This window comes from Eulemur rufifrons, chromosome 1 (assembly GCF_041146395.1).
Source record: "Eulemur rufifrons isolate Redbay chromosome 1, OSU_ERuf_1, whole genome shotgun sequence".
Lineage (NCBI taxonomy): Eukaryota > Metazoa > Chordata > Mammalia > Primates > Lemuridae > Eulemur > Eulemur rufifrons.
Genome location: NC_090983.1, coordinates 344,259 through 362,327, shown reverse-complemented (window position 1 = coordinate 362,327; position 18,069 = coordinate 344,259). Strand labels below are relative to the sequence as shown.

General features: G+C 65.4%; 1 protein-coding gene across 1 annotated transcript; it reads right to left on the bottom strand.

Annotated features, from left to right (window-relative positions):
* Positions 1-373: 373 nt before the first annotated feature.
* LOC138380888 (programmed cell death protein 1-like) lies at positions 374-10,358 on the bottom strand. Its single transcript, XM_069465346.1, has 9 exons — positions 10,283-10,358; positions 6,915-6,932; positions 5,636-5,648; positions 2,602-2,930; positions 1,973-2,134; positions 1,745-1,824; positions 1,506-1,572; positions 943-1,130; positions 374-613 (listed from the first exon to the last, which is right to left on the bottom strand). The coding sequence occupies exons 1-9, from the start codon at positions 10,356-10,358 to the stop codon at positions 374-376; spliced, it is 1,173 nt and encodes a 390-aa protein (XP_069321447.1).
* Positions 10,359-18,069: the final 7,711 nt, after the last annotated feature.

The following is an 18,069-nucleotide window of genomic DNA, read 5'->3' as shown; positions in this document are numbered from 1 at the left end:
CACGGGGCCCCCGAGGCAGTCTCTGAGCAGGCCCCAAGCCCGGGCTCCTGGGGCCGCTGGGGGCCACGCGACTCCAGCCCCGGCCTGCGCGGCAGCAGCAGCGGCTCCGGAGAGCCAGGCCCGGCCAGCTCTGTCCCAGCAAAGCCTGAAGTGGTGCCGCCTCAGGCCCGCACTGTAAGGGACAGTGACCCTGCTGCCCAGGCTCTTGGTGGCATTAAGTCGGAGTCCTGCGGTGGGGCTGGCACAGGTACAGGGCCGTCTCCGGTCGCTGAGGCCCTGGGCGCTGTGCACCCTGCACACCCCTCTTGAGGAGGGAGCCCACCCTGGGCTCACAGCGGAAGGTCTGCAGGATGCTGGCGGCCCAGGAAGCCAGTCAGAGGGGCCAGGAGCAGTGTCCGTCCTCAGGCCTCAGCGGCCGGGGACCCCGAGGGCTGTCGGCTGAGACCCGGCGGCCTGGGGACGAGACACTCAGCCCGTTGGGGAAGACGATGGTGGCGTATTCCGTCTGCTCAGGAACGCAGGGGGCAGGGGGCTCCGGGGTCTTCTCTCGACACTGGAAGTCCAGCTCCCCATAGTCCACGGTGAACGCGGGCACGGCTGAGGGGTCCTCCTTCTTCAGGGAGGAAGGGGAAGTCAGCGCCCCACGCCCGCCCGAGGAAGGGGCCTGGAGCCCCTGCCGGGCTGAGCCACCACCCTGGACGCCCCCCTCCGGGCCTGGGGCCTCTCCCTTGGAGCAGGTGTGCCCAGGCGCTGCCCGGGCTGGGGCTGTCCCCCCACCTCCCCTCTGTGTGACCGGGGGAAGCTGCAGCTCCTCTCTGCCTCAGTTTCCCCCTCTGAAATGTGCCTGGCATTCTTGCAGATTTAGATTCCAAAAGGTGCCTTTTCTGGCCCCCTCTCCAGCCACCCACAGCCCTGCAGGCCTGTCCCCGACATTGGCCACACACTGGGAGACCGCAGGCAGGCCAGGTGCCAGGACACGGCTTTGGGGATTCGGGTCATGCTGCCGGGGAACCAAGGAGGCAGAGTCCTGGCTGGAAGTTCAAGTTTAAGGGTCCCCAGGCACCTGGGACCCCCCGGGAAGGGGCAGGGGCTCACCGGGGCTTGGTCGGCACTTCGGGCTGCTCCGGCCCCTGCGGAGAAACACACTGGAGTCAGGGGCAGGCGCTGAGCCACCCCCCCAGGGCAGCGGTCTTAGCGGGGCCCTGGCCCCAGGGGCTTCGTCAGCCTGTGCAGGGGGCTTCAGGCCCTGAGGGGAGGCTGTCTGGGCCCAGGAGGGCACCACACCTTCCAGCCCAGGTCTCCCCGCCAACGATGAGGGGCCCCCGTTTGGTCCCTGAGCTGCTGAGCCGGGCGCCCACTGCAGGGCCAGACCCTGCTGGGTGGGGCCCGCACAGAAAGGCTGCACGTGTCGCCCGCCCAGTGCAGGGGCACACGCCATGCACAGACGGGGGAGGAAACGGGGACGGCTGAGGACATGGGCTCTGGGGCCCAGCCACACGCCCCACCGCCGAAGACAGGGGGCCCGGGCTCCGGGTGGGCCGCAGGGCAGGGAGAGGTCAGCTCCCCCGCCTCCTGCGGTCGGGGTGTGGGGTGTCCTCAGCCCTTATGGGGGTCAGGATGTGGGGTGTCTTTAGCCCTCGTTGGGGTCAGGATGTGGGGTGTCCTCAACCCTCGTGGGGGTCATGTGGTTGGGGTATCTCTTACCACCCCTCTCTCCTGGGCTCACCCCCATCGTCCTATTTACCTCACACCTCTGAGGTCGGGGGCCTGAGGTTTGCATCTCCCCAGGGGTGTGGAGGCTCTCGCCTCGGGCCTCAGAGCCTCCTGAGAGCAGGGGGGAGGGGAAAGGCCGGGGCCTGCAGGACCCCAGAGATGCTGGGAGACCCCAGCCCAGCTCCTCCCCGGGCAGAGTCCTCACTGTGGGGAGGGCCCAGAGAGGACAGCGGCTGGGCAGGGCTGTGGCAGCTGTTACCTCGAGTGGCCCTGGGGCAGGCAGCGGTCAGGACCCAGGCCAGTAGCAGCAGCACCAGGACACCCACCAGGACGCTGGTGACACTGACCACCAGGCTTTGGAACTGGCCCCCGGGCTTGGGCGGGGCGCTGGGGTGCGGCGTGGGAGATTCCGCAGCTCTCTCTGGAAAGGCACAAAGGATGACGGTTAGGGGCAGGGTCCTCGGGGGCGGGGTCCTGGGGGGGGGCGGGGTCCTCGGGGAGGGGGTCCTCGGGGGCTGGGTCCTCGGGGGCAGGGTCCTCGGGGGCTGGATCCCTGGGAGCGGGGTCCTGGGGGGGGCGGGGTCCTCGGGGACGGGGTCCTCGGGGGCGGGGTCCTGGGGGCACCCTTGGCCTGCTCCCTTCCCCTAGGGTTACCTGCCCCGCCCTCTGCCTGACCTGAGGGGCCTTGCGGGTCCCCAGCCGTGCAGTCACAGCCATTACCTGGCCTGCTCCCCAGAAGAGTGCCCACCTGGCGTACCTGCCCCGTCAGGGGTCAGTCGCTGCGGCCCTGAGTGGCCAGCAGAGCCCCTGCCCCCCACACCCCTGCGGCTCCTGTTCCTGCGGGGGTGGAGGGGGCGCCCACCCCCGGCCCTGTCTCGGGGGCCGCACCTGTCACCGTGAGCTCTGCGCGGGGGCTCTCTTTGATCTGCGTCTTGGGGGTCAGGAAGATGGCGCCACAGAGGTAGATGCCGCTGTCATTGCGCCGGGCGGCCACGACGCTCATCTGGAAGTCACGCCCGTTGGGCTGCTGCGTGACGCGGAAGCGCGGGTCCTGGCCGGGCTGACTGCGGTCCTTGGGGAAGGCGGCCAGCTTGTCGGTCTGGTTGCTCGGGCTCATGCGGTACCAGTTCAGCACGAAGCTCTCCGACGTGTTGGCGAAGCTGCAGGTGAAGGTGGCGTTGGCCCCCTCGGGCACCGAGAGCCGGGCGGGGGAGAAGCTGAGGGGCCTGTCGGGGGCGTCTGAGGGGTGGAGAGGGAGCAGAGCCCAGCATGAGGGAGGGGCTGGGCAGCCGGGGAGACCCCCATTTCCCTCAGCTCGGTAGCCTCGTGGGCGGACCCTCCGCCAGGGCCCTCGGGGCGGGCGCTCTCCTTCGACTTCACTGAGCCTGAGGCTCGGGGCTTGTCCCCACCCTGTTTCCCCAGGAGCCTCCCCCTCCCCTCTAGGCTCCAGGCCCCCAGAGAGGGCTGTGCAGGGCCCGACCCCGCACGTCCCAGCTCTGCCCACCTGGGCCCTGACCCTTAGGTGCCCTGCCCTGGACCGTCTGCTCTGCTCTGGGGGCGGATGGGGGGCTGGATGGAGACCCCAGCCTGGAGGCAGTGGGTCCTCGTGGCAGGCTCAGGGCCCAGCCTCTGCCCTGCGTTCAGGACAAGCTCAGAGCTGGGACTCTGGGTCCTCAGCAGGGCCATCGCGCTCCTGTGACGGCAACGGGGCCTCACGATCCCGACCCCCTGCATGAGGATGTGGTGGTGGCTGCTCTCCCGCCAAGGACGCTGCCTCGTGCACACACTCACACGCCCACACATGCTCACACACACACACACACACGCACACACGCGCACACTACCCACGCGTGCTCACACACACACGCACACACACACACACTGCCCACACGTGCTCACACACACACACATGCACACACACACACACTGCCCACACGTGCTCACACACACACACACGCACACACGCGCACACTGCCCACACGTGCTCACACACACACACACGCACACACGCGCACACTGCCCACACGTGCTCACACACACACACGCGCACACCGCCCACGCGTGCTCACACACACACACACACTGCCCACGCGTGCTCACACACACACACACACGCGCACACCGCCCACGCGTGCTCACACACACACACACACGCACACACGCGCACACTGCCCACACGTGCTCACACACACACACACACGCACACATGCGCACACTGCCCACGCGTGTTCACACACACACACACACGCACACACGCGCACACCGCCCATGCGTGCTCACACACACACACACACGCGCGCACACTGCCCACACGTGCTCACACACACACACACGCACACTGCCCACACGTGCTCACACACACACACACACACGCACACACGCGCACACTGCCCACACGTGCTCACACACACACACACACGCGCACACTGCCCACACGTGCTCACACACACACACACGCACACACGCGCACACTGCCCACACGTGCTCACACACACACGCACACACGCGCACAGTGCCCACGCGTGCTCTCACACACACACGCACACCGCCCACGCGTGCTCACACACACACACACGTACACACGCGCACACTGCCCACGTGTGCTCACACACACAAACGCGCACACGCACACCGCCCACGCATGCTCACACACACGCACACACACTGCCCACGCGTGCTCACACACACGCGCACACTGCCCACGCGTGCTCACGCCCTTTCACGCTTACCCTCACCTACTCACACGTGCTCTCTGGCACATGGGAGAAGAGGAGCCCCCATCTCGGCCCATGTGACCAGCGGCGGCGTTTCCTGCCCACAGCTGGGGGTCCCGGGAGGGACGAAGAGCCCACACCTGCTGGCTTCACCCCCAGACTGCACCTGGCTCTGCCGGGGTCCGGATTTACACGTGGGGAAACCGAGGTGCAGGAGGAAGCGCAGGCTGAAGCTGTTGCAGACCCGAGCCGGGCTGTGCTGGTGCCAGAGTGACGGTCAGAGCAGAGCAGACCCCGATGCCCCCGTGGCCCCGCCGGCCCCCCAGCCACGTGGGAAAGCGGCCTCCTCCCGGGGAGGCACCGACCAAGACCGAGACCCGAGACATCTGCCTGCGGCGCAGCGAGGTGACCTCCCTGCCCACCCGAGTCCTGTCCCCCGCTGGCCCCAGGTGCTGACCCAGCCCTGCGGTGTCAGTCCCGGCTGTGCTCTCTCGGCTCCTTCCCCCGCGACGCCGGCTGGGCTTGGCCCCCAGCGCGGGGTGACAGGAAAGAGGCTGCAGCTGCCACGGCTACTACCAGTCCCTCTACTGCCTCTGGGCAGCGTGGGGACCTCTCACGGAGCACTCACGGCTCCGAGGGGGCAGGGGCAGCCAGCCCCAGTGCCCGTGGCCAGGCAGCCCAAGTCCCGCGGCCTGGGGCCAGGCACGAGAGGCGAGTGAGCCACGCCAGGGTGCGTGTGGCCAGGACCAATGCGTGCCCATCCCCACCGGGCACCTCGCGTGGGCGAATGAGGTGTCTGAAGTGACCCCTCTTGCTTAGGAAGGAAATCAGAGATGTCTGGAAAGCGCTGGATGACTGCGAGAGGTGAGACCAGGGAGGATCCTGGGGCGGCTGTGCCACAGCCCTGCGCGGGACGAGGGCGAGGACCCTGGGCTCCCCACGCCCCAGCCGAGGCCCAGCCACGGCCGGCCGCACAGGCTTCCCGCGGAGCCCGCCTGGCGCCCGCTGGGCATGGGGCGGTGAGGCCTGAGCCGGGGCCCCGTGGAGGGGCCGGGCGGGACCCAGGCGGCTGTGCCGGTGGGGGCGGGATCCCCGCAGCCGTGTGACCCTGCACACGGCCTGTCACACCCACCAGGAGGGACGGGGGTGTCGGGGAGGCCACGGTGGCCTGGGAGGGGCCAGGCCTGGGCTGGGGGTGGCCGGAGCACGTGGGGGGCTCCCCTGGCGGCGAGGCCCTCTGCCCCGTGGAGCCGGGGGCTGCTCTCTGACCCCGCTCAGGGGCGACACGATCACCGCGGGGCCTCAGGGAGCCCTTTCTTCATTCCGACATTGCGTGTCTGAGCCACACGGCACCGCCCATCCCAGCACCGTGGGGCCAGCCCCCTCGCAGCTGCACTAACACGCACCTGCTTGGCACATTTATTCCAGGCACCTGAACCTCTTTCAAGAAAAGCATTAATAAATAACAGGACCAGCTGGGCTCGGATTTGGCAAAACCGAGCTGCGGCGTTGGAACGCCAGAACTGAGGGCGCGGCGGCTGCCAGCGTGGCCGTGGCCCTGCGCTGCTCGGCCCGACATGGCCGGCCCCGCGGACGTCTGCTGACAGAGCCCCCTGTCCTCTCCCTGCCACCCCTCGTTCCGGCCTTCGCTCGTCCCACACCTGGACGCGGGACAGCGTCACTCGCCTGCTTGGTCATGAAGCCTGAGCTGGTGCGGGGACCCTCTGACCTGCCTGGTCCTGCCCCGGCCCCTGTGGCTCCTGCATCCCGCCCAGGGTGGTCCCTGTCCCCTCTGTATCCCCCGGCCTCCTGGCTGCTCCCTGGACAGCTCCAAAGCACTCTCCTGCCCCCCCCACCTGCGCACCTGTCCCCAGTGTCTGCTCGGCGTGCCCAGAGGAGGCAGGGACTCTCTCAGAGGCCACCCTCGGCAGGCCAAGGGGGTCCCCGCAGACACGTGGCCTCTTGCTGCTCCAGAGCCAGCTTTGACAGGGAGGGCCCCTCCCGAGCCACAAGGCGGCAGGACCCCCGGGAGGACACCCAGCCAGCACTCGGTGACCCAGGAGGCCACAGGAGGACGGGCTCCCAGGGTCGGGGTCCCAAAGAATTGTTGGGAATGGTCTGGAGGACACAGGGCTGGAGACCTTGTTGGGACGAGCTTGGGATCGAGCGGCCTCAGCACAGAACAAGGTACGTGCCCGGCTCTCTGTTCCTGAGTTTCTGGGGACGCGGGGCAGGGCGGGGTCCTCGCGGCAGCGGACACCTCGGGCAGCACTTGTGGGTCTCCATCACTCACGCGGGGCGGCCGCACGCTGCAGGGGTGGACTCAGCCAGCACGTCCCACCCCCCCCCCGCCCCGCGTGTCCAGGCCAGCGCTCCAGGATGGGGGCGGGGTAAGCGCCACCCGCGCGCTCAGAGGGCCCGGCCGGGTCAAAGCCGTGGTGCTGCTGGGCGCCCAGCTTGGCGGGAGGCTGCTCTCTCTCCCGGCACACGGAGTGTCAGGTGCTCCTCTGTGGAACAGACCCTTGCAGTGTCTGCTTCCCTGCAGCGGGACCAGGGAGCACCTCTTCCTCGCTGTGTGAGTGCCAGGGGGCCCTTCTGCTGGGATCCCACTGGCCCGGCCCTGGCTCCCCGCCGCCTGCGTGGGTTTTGGACCCACCCAGGGCAGCGAGTCTGGCTGGGCCCCCGCCGACTGGGAGGTGGGGCGAGGGCCAGGACTTCCCGGGAGCTCACGAGCCCCCCTCCCCACCCCAGCCTGTCCCGGCACCCCCTGCTCCCGGGGGCCCAGCGTGGGAAGGCTGAGCGGGACCGTCTGGCCCCTGCCCAGCCCACCCAGGAGCGCCCACCCAAGGCACCTCCCACCTCCTCCAGGGAGCCTACCTGGCCTCCTTAGCTGTTAGAGTCCCCCCAAGAAGGTAAATATTTTGAAATGAGCGCTGGCTGATGCGGGGTGAGGTCATATTTGTGGGGTTTCCCAGTCTCCCTCAAGCTTCTCACTGGGATCGCGTAGGGGTGGGAGAGGGCCATGCCCCGCACAGGGGGGGCGTGAGCGTGGCCGGCTTTGAGGCGAGCTTAGAAGTGGGGGCGCCGGCTCTGCAGAGGGGCTGCCATCGGCTCGGGAGCTGCCGTCCGTGGGCCTGGAGGACACACATTCCCCAGGCACCGCCTAGCACCTCGTTTAGGCCAGACCCACCTTGGGGAGCCAAGAGCACCGCCCGGCAGACTGTCAGGCTATTACCTACCACAGAGGGAAGGGCGCCATCATGGGGTCCCCCGACAGGCACCCCAAGAGGGACTGACACCCATCTGTGGTGTTCCTGGCCAACATGCAAGCCTGACGCCCCCCGGGTAAATGCCGGACACATCCCTGGACTGTTCCGGACACAGGAGTGGCCGCGACAGAGAAGGCAGGGCCCGGTCTAGACTGGAAGAACCTGCGGACTCACGGCCCGACAGAGGCCGGTCCTGGCCCGGTAGACGGGTGTTGGGGGGTGTTGGGAGCCGGTCTGGCAACAGTCCTGGGTCCCCCCGCGGTCGGAGGGAGCGAGCGCCGTGAGCAGCTCTCTGTCCCCAGCAGACCTGGCTGAGTGTGAGGAGCGGAGTGTCCCAGCGTCTGTGACGGACCCGCACGTGGGTCCCAGCGTCAGCTGCGTGCGGCGGACGGGACGTGCCGTGGGCACCCGGGGAGGCCCCCAGCCCCGGGCTCAGAATCGACCCCGCTGGGAACAGGGCCTTGCGGACGGTGCTGGCTCAGAGCCGGTCACACGGAGTAGGTGGGCCCTAATCCAGTGTGACTGGTGTCCCGTAGAAAGGGGACGTTTGTGCAGAGTCACACGTGTGAAGACGAAGGCAGAGACTGGGTGACGCTTCCACAAGACCATGAACGCCAAAGGCTGACGGCGAACCCAGCACGGGGAGAGGCCTGGGGCAGCCCGGCCCCCAGAGCCCCGGGAGGACAGACCCTGCCCACACCGTGGCCGCGGACACTTCTGCCCACTGACACTGAGAGTCACGTGCCGGTGTTACCAAGTAGGTTCCGGGTGAGGGATGCCCACCGTCGTGTTAACTTTTCCCTGTGATCGTTTTCAAAACAGTAGGTTGAAAACAATAAAAAAAGTCTGACTTTAACACACGTGTGCTGGGCTGTGCTGGGTGGTGTCCGCAAATGATCTGGTTTGACTCTGGAGGCCCTGCCAGGCCAGCCTCATTGTCCCCAAAGCCGGCGAGGAGACAGCACAGAGGTGGCCACAGGTCACCAAGCTGAGGGAGCAGCCGCAGCCTGAGCTCAGGGCGGCCGTACTCTGGTTCACCCTCACGCACGAGGACAGGCCCCGGCAAACTATGGGGTTTGGGACGTCCCCGCAAACACCAGTGACAAGCGCACTCGAAGGGGCGGTTGCCCGTGGGAAGGACAAAGGAATAAACACAGGGAACAAATTCGGAAGGAAAAAGGCCGTGTCACAGAACAAAGATCCCCGCGGCCAGGGCAGGCCGAGTCTGGGACCGGACGGACAGGGCCCCAGCAACACACGCCGCACCCTGCTGAACTGCCGTGTGCCGACTGGTGCCTGTGGGGAAACCGAGGCATACTGCGTTGGAGCATCCCGCAGGGACAAGCGGCAGCGGGAGGGTCTGGCTGCAGACACCTCGCTCTCAATGCTCCCCACTGTGGTCACCGTGGAGCCGAGTCACCGCTCCCTCTGTGCCTTGGCGCCTCCTCCCTGCAGGCCGCACCCCTTCCGCCCTCGGGCCTGGTCTCCCCCGACAAGGCCACAGGCCCCTGGACCACCGTCTCCAGCTCTGGTGCCCATCGAGTCCTGAGAGTGACCACGGCCTTGGAGAGGCCGGTGCTGGCTGGGGACAAGCAGCAGGGCTCCCGGGAAACCCCGGCCGCCAGCCAGGGTGACGGCTGGGGCCTCAGGGGCCTGAGGGGCCTTTGGGCACAGGGACCCCAGGACAGGAGCCCCAAAGGGAGTCAGCACGGTCCAAGGGAGCCTCTCATCTCAGCCCTTAATGGCCACCACCCCAGGCCTGGAGTCGGGCAGCCATGCTCCCCAGGCCTCTGCGACGCCCGTGCAGTCCCGCCGGGCACAGAGGCCGACATGGGGGTCAAGGAGTGAGTGGGGGGCGCAGGCCCAGGGCTCCCCAAACCCAGGGGAGCCCCTCCTGGATCGCGGAAAGTTTGACCGAGGGCACCCGGCAGGCAGCCTGTGCAGGGGCTCGGGGGCCCCCCTGCCAGAGCCCACGGAGGATGCCCAGAGCCATGCCAGCACCGGGCCCCCGCCGTCCCGGCCAGCAGCCCCAGGGGCACGTTCCCCGCCCACGAGGGCAGGCTGGGGGGCAGGGGAGCAGTCTTGACTCGCGGTTACACTTTTGCTACATTAGGAAAATGTCCCCAGCTCATCTAACCTTTGGTGTCACAAAGCCAAGCTCAGTCCCCATGTGGGGCAGGTCCCATGCACAGGAAAACACAAGTGAGGACAGTGGGCAGAACTGTGACACGGAGCCGCAGGGCCCAAGGTGTGGGGCTTTGGCCAGCCTGACCCCCTGTCCCACAGAGGAGGACACCAGCTCGCCCCGTCCCACGGGAGGCTGAGGACCAGCTGAGACAGGACAGAGGTCCTGCCTGCCCCAGAGCAAAGAGAGGACCCTTGTCGGGTGAGGATTTGGAGCCCAGAGAGGGCAATTCACCTTCACAAAGCCACACAGTGCTGCCAGGCAAGTGGCTATGCTGGGCTGTCCCAGGTGCTGGCCCCACAGAGCCCTCCTCATCTGTCAGGGACCAAGGAGGGAGGTCCCTCCAGAGCTCTGCTCCGACCCCCAACCCCCGACCCCGACCCGACCCCAACCCCACGTACCTAGGAGCCGTCCTGGTCGCCAGCCCAGCTGCAGCAAGGCCCACACGACGGGCCAGGGAGCCTGTGGGGTCCGCATGCCCAGAGCGCCAGCCTGCGCCCGCCCCGCCGCTGCCCCCGCCTCCTGGGCTGCTCAGGCAGATGTGGCTGCGGAAAGGAAACTGTCCCGGGTTGTGACGGAGGGAGGGCACCCGCCTCTCGCCCCACCCCCTCTTCCTCCTCCCCGTGGGTGGGGGGAGGGCACAGGGCTGGGGGCGGGCTGGGGGAGGGGAGGGAGACCAGTGGATTGGGGGGGCCGCAGGTGGGCCCAGCTGCCCTGCCCTGACACGGGGGTCTCTCCTGCGGGTTTTGTCTCTGCTTATTTGCTGTGGCCGCTTCCATTTCCCGCCTGAGCTGCCCTTCAGTGCAGGCGGCTGGGGGACAGGGACAGGGACGGGGGACTGGGATGGGAGCCGGTGCACAGTCTCCCTTCCCCCGCCCCTGTCATTCCACCCCGGGGGAGGGACCAGGTCTCCTGTCCCTCTCAGCTCCTCTCCGGGGGTGCGGGGAGGGGGCTTCCGTTCTGCCCAGTGGGAGCCGGGTCCTGCTCCCCCCTGAGCTCTCTGGGCCTGAGCATTCGGGCCCCTGCTGGGGGCAAGTGACCGGTCAGGCCTGGGGTGGCGGCTGGGGCGCAGGTGGCCCTGCTGAGTGACAACTGGAGGGCCAATCCCCTCCCCCACTGCCCTCCTGCGGGCCCCACACCGGGCTCTGGGCAGCCTCCATTCCAGACCTTTCCACCCCAGATGCCTCCTGATGGCCGGGGCTGGGTTGGCCTGGGGGGCTGGTTTCCTCAGTGCCTTGGCGGACCCCCAGCCAGTCCGGATGGGGGGGTCCCGGGCTGCGCGGGGCGAGCCTGGCTGTGACACGGTTTGGTTATTTGTGACACGGTTTGGTTATTTCACTGCGTTCCGCCCTGAGCGTTTTATCACAGTGAGTGGAAACAGGAAAAATGAAACTGCTGATATTAGTGACAAGGTGCGTGGGTCTCATCAGCTTAAAATAGCCGAGATGAGGCCAGAAACTGCCGGCAGCGGGCGCGGCAGCCCCAGCTCGAGTCGCTCCGCCGGCTGCCGCGGGAAAACATTAAAGACACCGAAACGGTGGAAAAAGAGCATCAAAGGTGCCGTCTGCGAGGCGCTTCAGCTATGGGAGCCTCAGCCACGACGCGGCCGTGTGGGTGGTGTGGGGCGGGGGGGGGGGGGGGTCCCGCCGGCCAGGTGGGCTTGGGGGGGCTCCCGCCGGCCAGGTGGGCTTGGGTGGGGGTCCCGCCGGCCAGGTGGGCTTGGGGGGGCTCCCGCCGGCCAGGTGGGCTTGGGGGGGCTCCCGCCGGCCAGGTGGGCTTGGGGGGGGGTCCCGCCGGCCAGGTGGGCTTGGGGGGGGGGTCCCGCCGGCCAGGTGGGCTTGGGAGGGGGCCGGAGGGGTGTCCTGCAGGCCAAGCAGGCGGCAGACGCAGGCGTCTCCTTGCTGGGCTCTCTGGAGGTGGGTCACCGGCCGGCTGGGCGGGGGACACCCCAGACCCGCAGGTCCCTGACAGCCCCCCAGGCCTCCTGCAGCCGGGGCTGTGGCGTCTGTGGCCCTCCGAGGACCAGGTCCAGCAATGCCACTGCCTGTGCAGGAGGGGCCGGGTGGGAGACGCCATCCCACCCCTGGGGTCTCCCACCAGCAGGACCTGCGATTCCACTTTCAGGTGCCTGAACACGAGTCACGGGGTGGGGGGGGACAGGGGGAACTTGGGTTCAATTTTGCCCTCCCCCCTCCCATCCCCCTCCCTCCCCGTCCCCGTCCTCCACCCCTCCCCCACTCATCCTGGAGGCCCTGGCAGTGGGAGAAGAGCCCTGGTGGGGGTGGGCTCAGCGTGGAGCTGGGGCTGAGACTGGGGGCCCTGTAGGTGTCCCTGTACAGCTGCCACTGGAGCCCCCAAAAGGGACACGCGGGCCCAGAGGGGTCTGGAGTGTGAGCCTTGAGGACTGGGCCTCTGGGGAGCGGGGGGGGGGGGGGGGGGGGGGCCGGGGGGTTCAGGCCTGGCCCAGTGGGCGGGGCTGGCGGGTCCAGGGCTTCAGCTGGGGCAGGGCCTGGACCCCCATAGTGCACCCCTGACCCCTTATCAGTGTCTAACACACACAACCCCCAACATACACACACAACCCCCAACACACACGCACAACCCCCAACACACACACACAACCCCCAACACACACCACAACCCCCAACACACACACACAACCCCCAACACACACGCACAACCCCTAACACACACACACACATAATCCCCAACACACACGCACAACCCCCAACACACACACAACCCCCAAACACACATGCACAATCCCCAACACACACACACAATCCCCAAACACACAGACAACCCCCAACACACACACAGTTTCCAACACACAGACACACACAATCCCCAAACACACACACAAAATCCCCAACACACACACACACACAACCCCCAACACACACACATAATCCCAGACACACGCACAACCCCCAACACAACACACAACCCCCCCACACACACAACCCCCAACACACAAATGCACAACCCCCAACACACATACATAATCCCCAACACACACACAAACCCCAAACACACGCACACAACCTCCAACATACACATAAACCCCAAACACACATGCACAAACCCCAACACACACACAACCCCCAAACACACATGCACAACCTCCAACACACACACAATCCCCAACACACACACAACCCCCAACACACACACAACCCCTAACACACACGCACAGCCCACAACACACACACACACAATCCCCAAACATATACAATCCCCAACACACAGAATCCCCAAACACACACAACCTCCAACACACACACACAATCCCCACTACACACACAACCCCAACACACACACTCTGCAACACACACACACACACACAATCCCCACTACACACACAACCCCCAACACACACACTCTGCAACACACACACACACACACAGACACACACAATCCCCAAACACACACACACAATCCCCAACACACACGCATAACCCCCAACACACACACACATAACCCCCAACACACACACACATAATCCTCAGACACACACACACAACCCCCAACACACACACACAACCCCCAACCCACACAATCCCCAACACACACACACACAATCCCCACTACACACACACGAACCCCAAACACACACAACCCCCAACATACACACAAACCCTAAACACACACACACAACCCCCAACATACGCACAAACCCCAAACACACACACACAACCCCCAACACACACAATCCCCAACACACACACACACACACATAATCCCCAACACACACACACACACAAACCCCCAACACACACACAGCCCACAACACACACACACACAATCCTCAACACATGCAACCCCCAACACACACACACACAACCCCCAACACACACACACAATCCCCAAACACACACAACCCCCAACACACACACACAATCCCCAACACACACACACACACACACAACCCCCAACACACACACAATCCCCACTACACACACAACACCCAACACACACACACAATCCCCACTACACACACACCTGCAACACACACTCTCTATCCTTCAACAAGCTGGACCTCAGGTGTCTCCCTCCCGTCTTCCCCCCCAGGAGGAAATGAAGGAGCTGCACAGGGTGGGAGCACCTTGGCCGCTGGGCCTCCCGCCCTGCCCGGCTCCTTCTTCACCGGCCATGAGGGGGTGGCAGCCGTCCCAGGGGGGCTGCGGGACCCTGCTCTGCCCCTGCCCCTCCTTCCTCCCAGGGCTGGGCCAGGGCTGGGGCTGGGTCTGCACCGCAGGGAAGGGCTGCTTATGTTGTGATCGAGTGTTGTGCTGTTTGCAGTGAGGTGGCTGTGGATGTGCTTGCTGGAAATTGCACAGCTCTCCCCTCGTACACGCCATCAGTGTCTCCCAGTGACAGCAGTTTGCAACACTGCAGGACAACGTCACAACCAGGCTGAGGACTGTCCTAAGTCCGCCCTGTGCCGCTGACGTGTGTGGAGGTGCGAGTTCGCGCAGGCGAAGGCTGGCACATTCCCACACAGTGGAGCTGCGGGATGCCTGTCCCCGCGGAGTCACACCTGCCTCCCTGCTGGCAGCACGGCTCTGTCCCCACCTGCACCGTTTCTTCATCTCGACAGAGGCGTCACACGGATGGCAGGGCTGTGTCCTCTCGGACCGACCGTTCCACGAATTGTGGTGCCCTGGAAATTTCCATGTTTCAGGCCTGCTCCCGGTCACCGCTGAGCCGCGTGGCCTGCGGTGTGGACAGGCACGGGTGACGCAGCCCCCCTTCTCTTCAAGTCATGCGGCCTTCACTGTAAGTGACGGCCACAGGAGTTCTCTGTAGGGCAGGGCACCCCGGAGGCCGTGGGGGGCAGGCTGGAGCTCTGAGGCCGCGGCCTGGGACACGCTCTTGCCCTCAGGATGCCGCGGAGGGTCCCCCTGGCCGGCACCCCAGCCGCTGGTCCGAGAAGAGGAGCTGTTGTTTCCAAGGCGTTGGCCTGGAGGTCACGACACGACACTGGCACCTGGCAGCTGCCGAGCGAGGGCGGCGTGTGCGGGAACATGAGCCAGCACAGATGGAAAGTTGGGGACGGGGGATTCCCCGCGCTCTCTCGAGGCAGGGGGATGTTTCCGTCCACACGCGGACAGGTCCCCGGGAAGCACAGGAAGCAGAAGGATCATCCGGAAACCGCTGCCACAGCGCAGGCGGAGGGCACCAGCGCCGGTGCCACAGCGACGTCCGCCGTGGCCGCCCTGGGCGAGGGCTTGGTGGCCAGGAGGCAGCAGCCCGGTTCTCAGCTGCTTCTGAGGTTGAACAGGAAATGGTTAATTGTGTTTGCAAATAAAAACTTTCTGTTCTGTCCTGTTTTTGAAACGTTTCCCAGAAGTCAAAATAGAACGCTTGATTTATCTGCCCAGTTTAAGAACAAAATGTTTAAGAACCGAATGAGATAGTTCCACAATTTATCATACACAAGAATGAAGCTAGATGGGCTGTGTGTTAAGGTGGGGTGTCACAGGTGATTGCTACCCTCCCCGGTATTTTGTAAACTTTCTAGAATGTGGTTACCAGTTTAACTGTGAGTATTTTACATCTCCCAATGTGTGTGCGTGTTTGTGTGTGTAGGAGTGTGCAGGTGTATGTGTTCATGTGTATTGCGTGTGTTGTCTGTACTATGTTTTCGTGTGGTATGTGTGCATAGTGTGTACAGTGTGTTTGTATGTTGCGTGTAGCTGTGTATCTGTGGTCATGTGTACAGTGTGTGTTGTGTACAGTGTGTGTTGTGTGTAGTGTGTATGCTTGTATGTTGTGTGTACCTGTGGTCACGTGTACAGTGTGTGTGGTGTGTGTGGCACTTTCCTGCCCTCTCACCCCACTGCCATGAGTATCACTCAGGCTCCTGCTGGTGACCCAGGTGGCCGAGGTGCATCCCCGCCTGAGCTCTGACATGCAGCCATGCCCTGCGAATGCAGAATGCCCCCCAAAAGGCTGCCGTCCCCACCCAGACATGCAGAAGGGCCCCTGTCCTGTTGCTGCTGGGGAGGCTTCCCCAGCTCTCAGGGCCACCGGCTCAGCTGGATGCAGGGCAAGGGCCCCCGGGTGCAGAGCTGGCTGGACAGAAGCTGCTCCCCAGCTGTGGGCTCTGGGACCCCCCTGCCTGGGGCAGCCAGCGGCAGCAGCCACACAGCACGCTGGACCAAGAACACGCACCTGCCCACGGTGGGCCACCAGCCTGGGCCCAGGCAAGGTGGCCCGGGTGTTTCTGCAGCTGCACCCCTCTGCTGAGGTTCGCGGAGCAAGGGCTCGGTGCATGCTGAACTGCCATCGTGCCCCTGGCCTCGACCCTCCTTGCTGTGCTGCCTCACCACACGCAGGCCCAGGGGGACGGGCCCCTGCAGGGACTGGCCAGACACAGCTCGCTGCGGCCCAGTAGGGAGAGCTGACCCGCCTGCCAGTGGCACCCAAACCCAGAGGAGCGGGCGGAGCTCTGGTGGGTGAGGTTCTCTGTCTTCCTCTGGGTCTGCGGTCCCCAGTGCCCAGGCTGTGGACTGGCACTGGGCCATGCCTGTCAGGGACTGGGCCTGGAGCTCCGCTGCCACCCAGCCGCCCTCACCCCTGTCCGTCGAAAAATTGTCTTCCATGAAACTGGTCTCTGGTGCCAAAAAGGTTGGGGACCACTGCCCTAGGTGACCCAATTTTTATAATAATTTGTGAAGCTGCGCATTCATGGTTTAGGCATTTTTATGTAAATGTTATATATTTCCCACTAATAAAAAGTTTAAAAGGAAAAACCACGGGAACATGTGCAGTGATACATGTTCCATGAAGCTCTTCACAGCTTTGTCTGCAGTGGCGAGAACAAGCGTGGCCGGGCGCGGGCAGAGCCGCGTGGATCACAGCACAGCCGTGACCCGGACAAGCTCCAGACGTTCCGGAAGGGCTGAGCACGGAACACGCGTCGTGATACGCTGTACAGTCAGAAAAACAGGCTATAGCGTGATGTGTTTAGCATGATCTCTACTTCTGAAGACAGACGCGACTCTTCACGTGCTCTGTGCTTGGAGACACACGGATGTCAGTAGGCGGGCTGCATGTCGCATGACTGCAGACATGGGTGTGGGATCAGGGGAGGTTTCACTGGACTGTGTTTTCCTTGCCGCTTCCCGTTCTCTGAGACAAACCGGTTGCCATGGAGACCGTGCTGTTGTCAAGGCGCTGATTGGCCAGCATGCAGGATGCAGGGGTGCTTCCTCGGATGCCCCGGTGGGCAGCCCTCGCGGGCACTGCAGAGCACCGCAGCATGGACCGGGCCGGGGCTGACGTGTGGGCCCGCACCTTTGCCCAGCTGATGGCTGAGACGAAGCCCCAGGACGTCTGGGCTCTGCTCCCCCAGGACAGCCTGGTTGCCAGGCGCCTGGACAGCGGTGGGCTCCAGTACCGGCTGAAGGGGCTCTCCAGGTGCGGCCGGGGCCCGAGGGGCCTGGGAGAGGGAGGGGCCGAAGGTGCTTGTCCGCCGGCCCTCGGGTGGTCCCAGAGGGCCAGGCTGGGCTGGCTGGGAGTGGAGGGCTGTCTGCCAACTGGAGCACCCGTCTGGCCAGTCTGGGCCCCCAGGTGGGTGGGGGGGTGGTTCCAGGCGCTCAGCACCGTGGAGCCGAGCCCCTGCCTGGCAGTGCTGACCACATGGCTGCCAGCCGGGGCCCTGGTGGGGTGACCTGGCAGTGCCCACGGAAGGGTTGGTTTCACTCACGCTGGCTCTGTTGGCCAGGCTGTCCTCGGACACGGCTCATCTCCTGTTTCCATGGCACTGCCACTGCTTCACGACCGTCAGTGCTGAGGCGGGGGCGCTGCATTCGCAGGTGCCGTGGGCACTGTGTGGCCGTGTGCTGCGGACAGGCCTGACAGGCGGAGGCCGAGGGGTGTGAGGAGCAGGGCACGCGACCCGAGAGATGGGGTGCTCTCCCCGGCCTGGGCTGCAAGGTGGGGGCCTGGGTGGGAGCCCCGGGGTGGCCGTGGGTCACTAGTGAGCCTCACAGCCATTGTCACGACAAGAGCCACAGGCTGCCCCACCCAGGGAGGCCTCCCAGCTGTGTGGGGCCCGGCTAGGAGGGGACGTGGAAGCTGCAGGGGCCCATCTAGCCCTCGGGCGCTGGCCTGTCGGTCACTCTGCAGGGACATCTCGGACAGAGGGGAGTTGTTCCGCCCTCTGACACGACGCCACAGC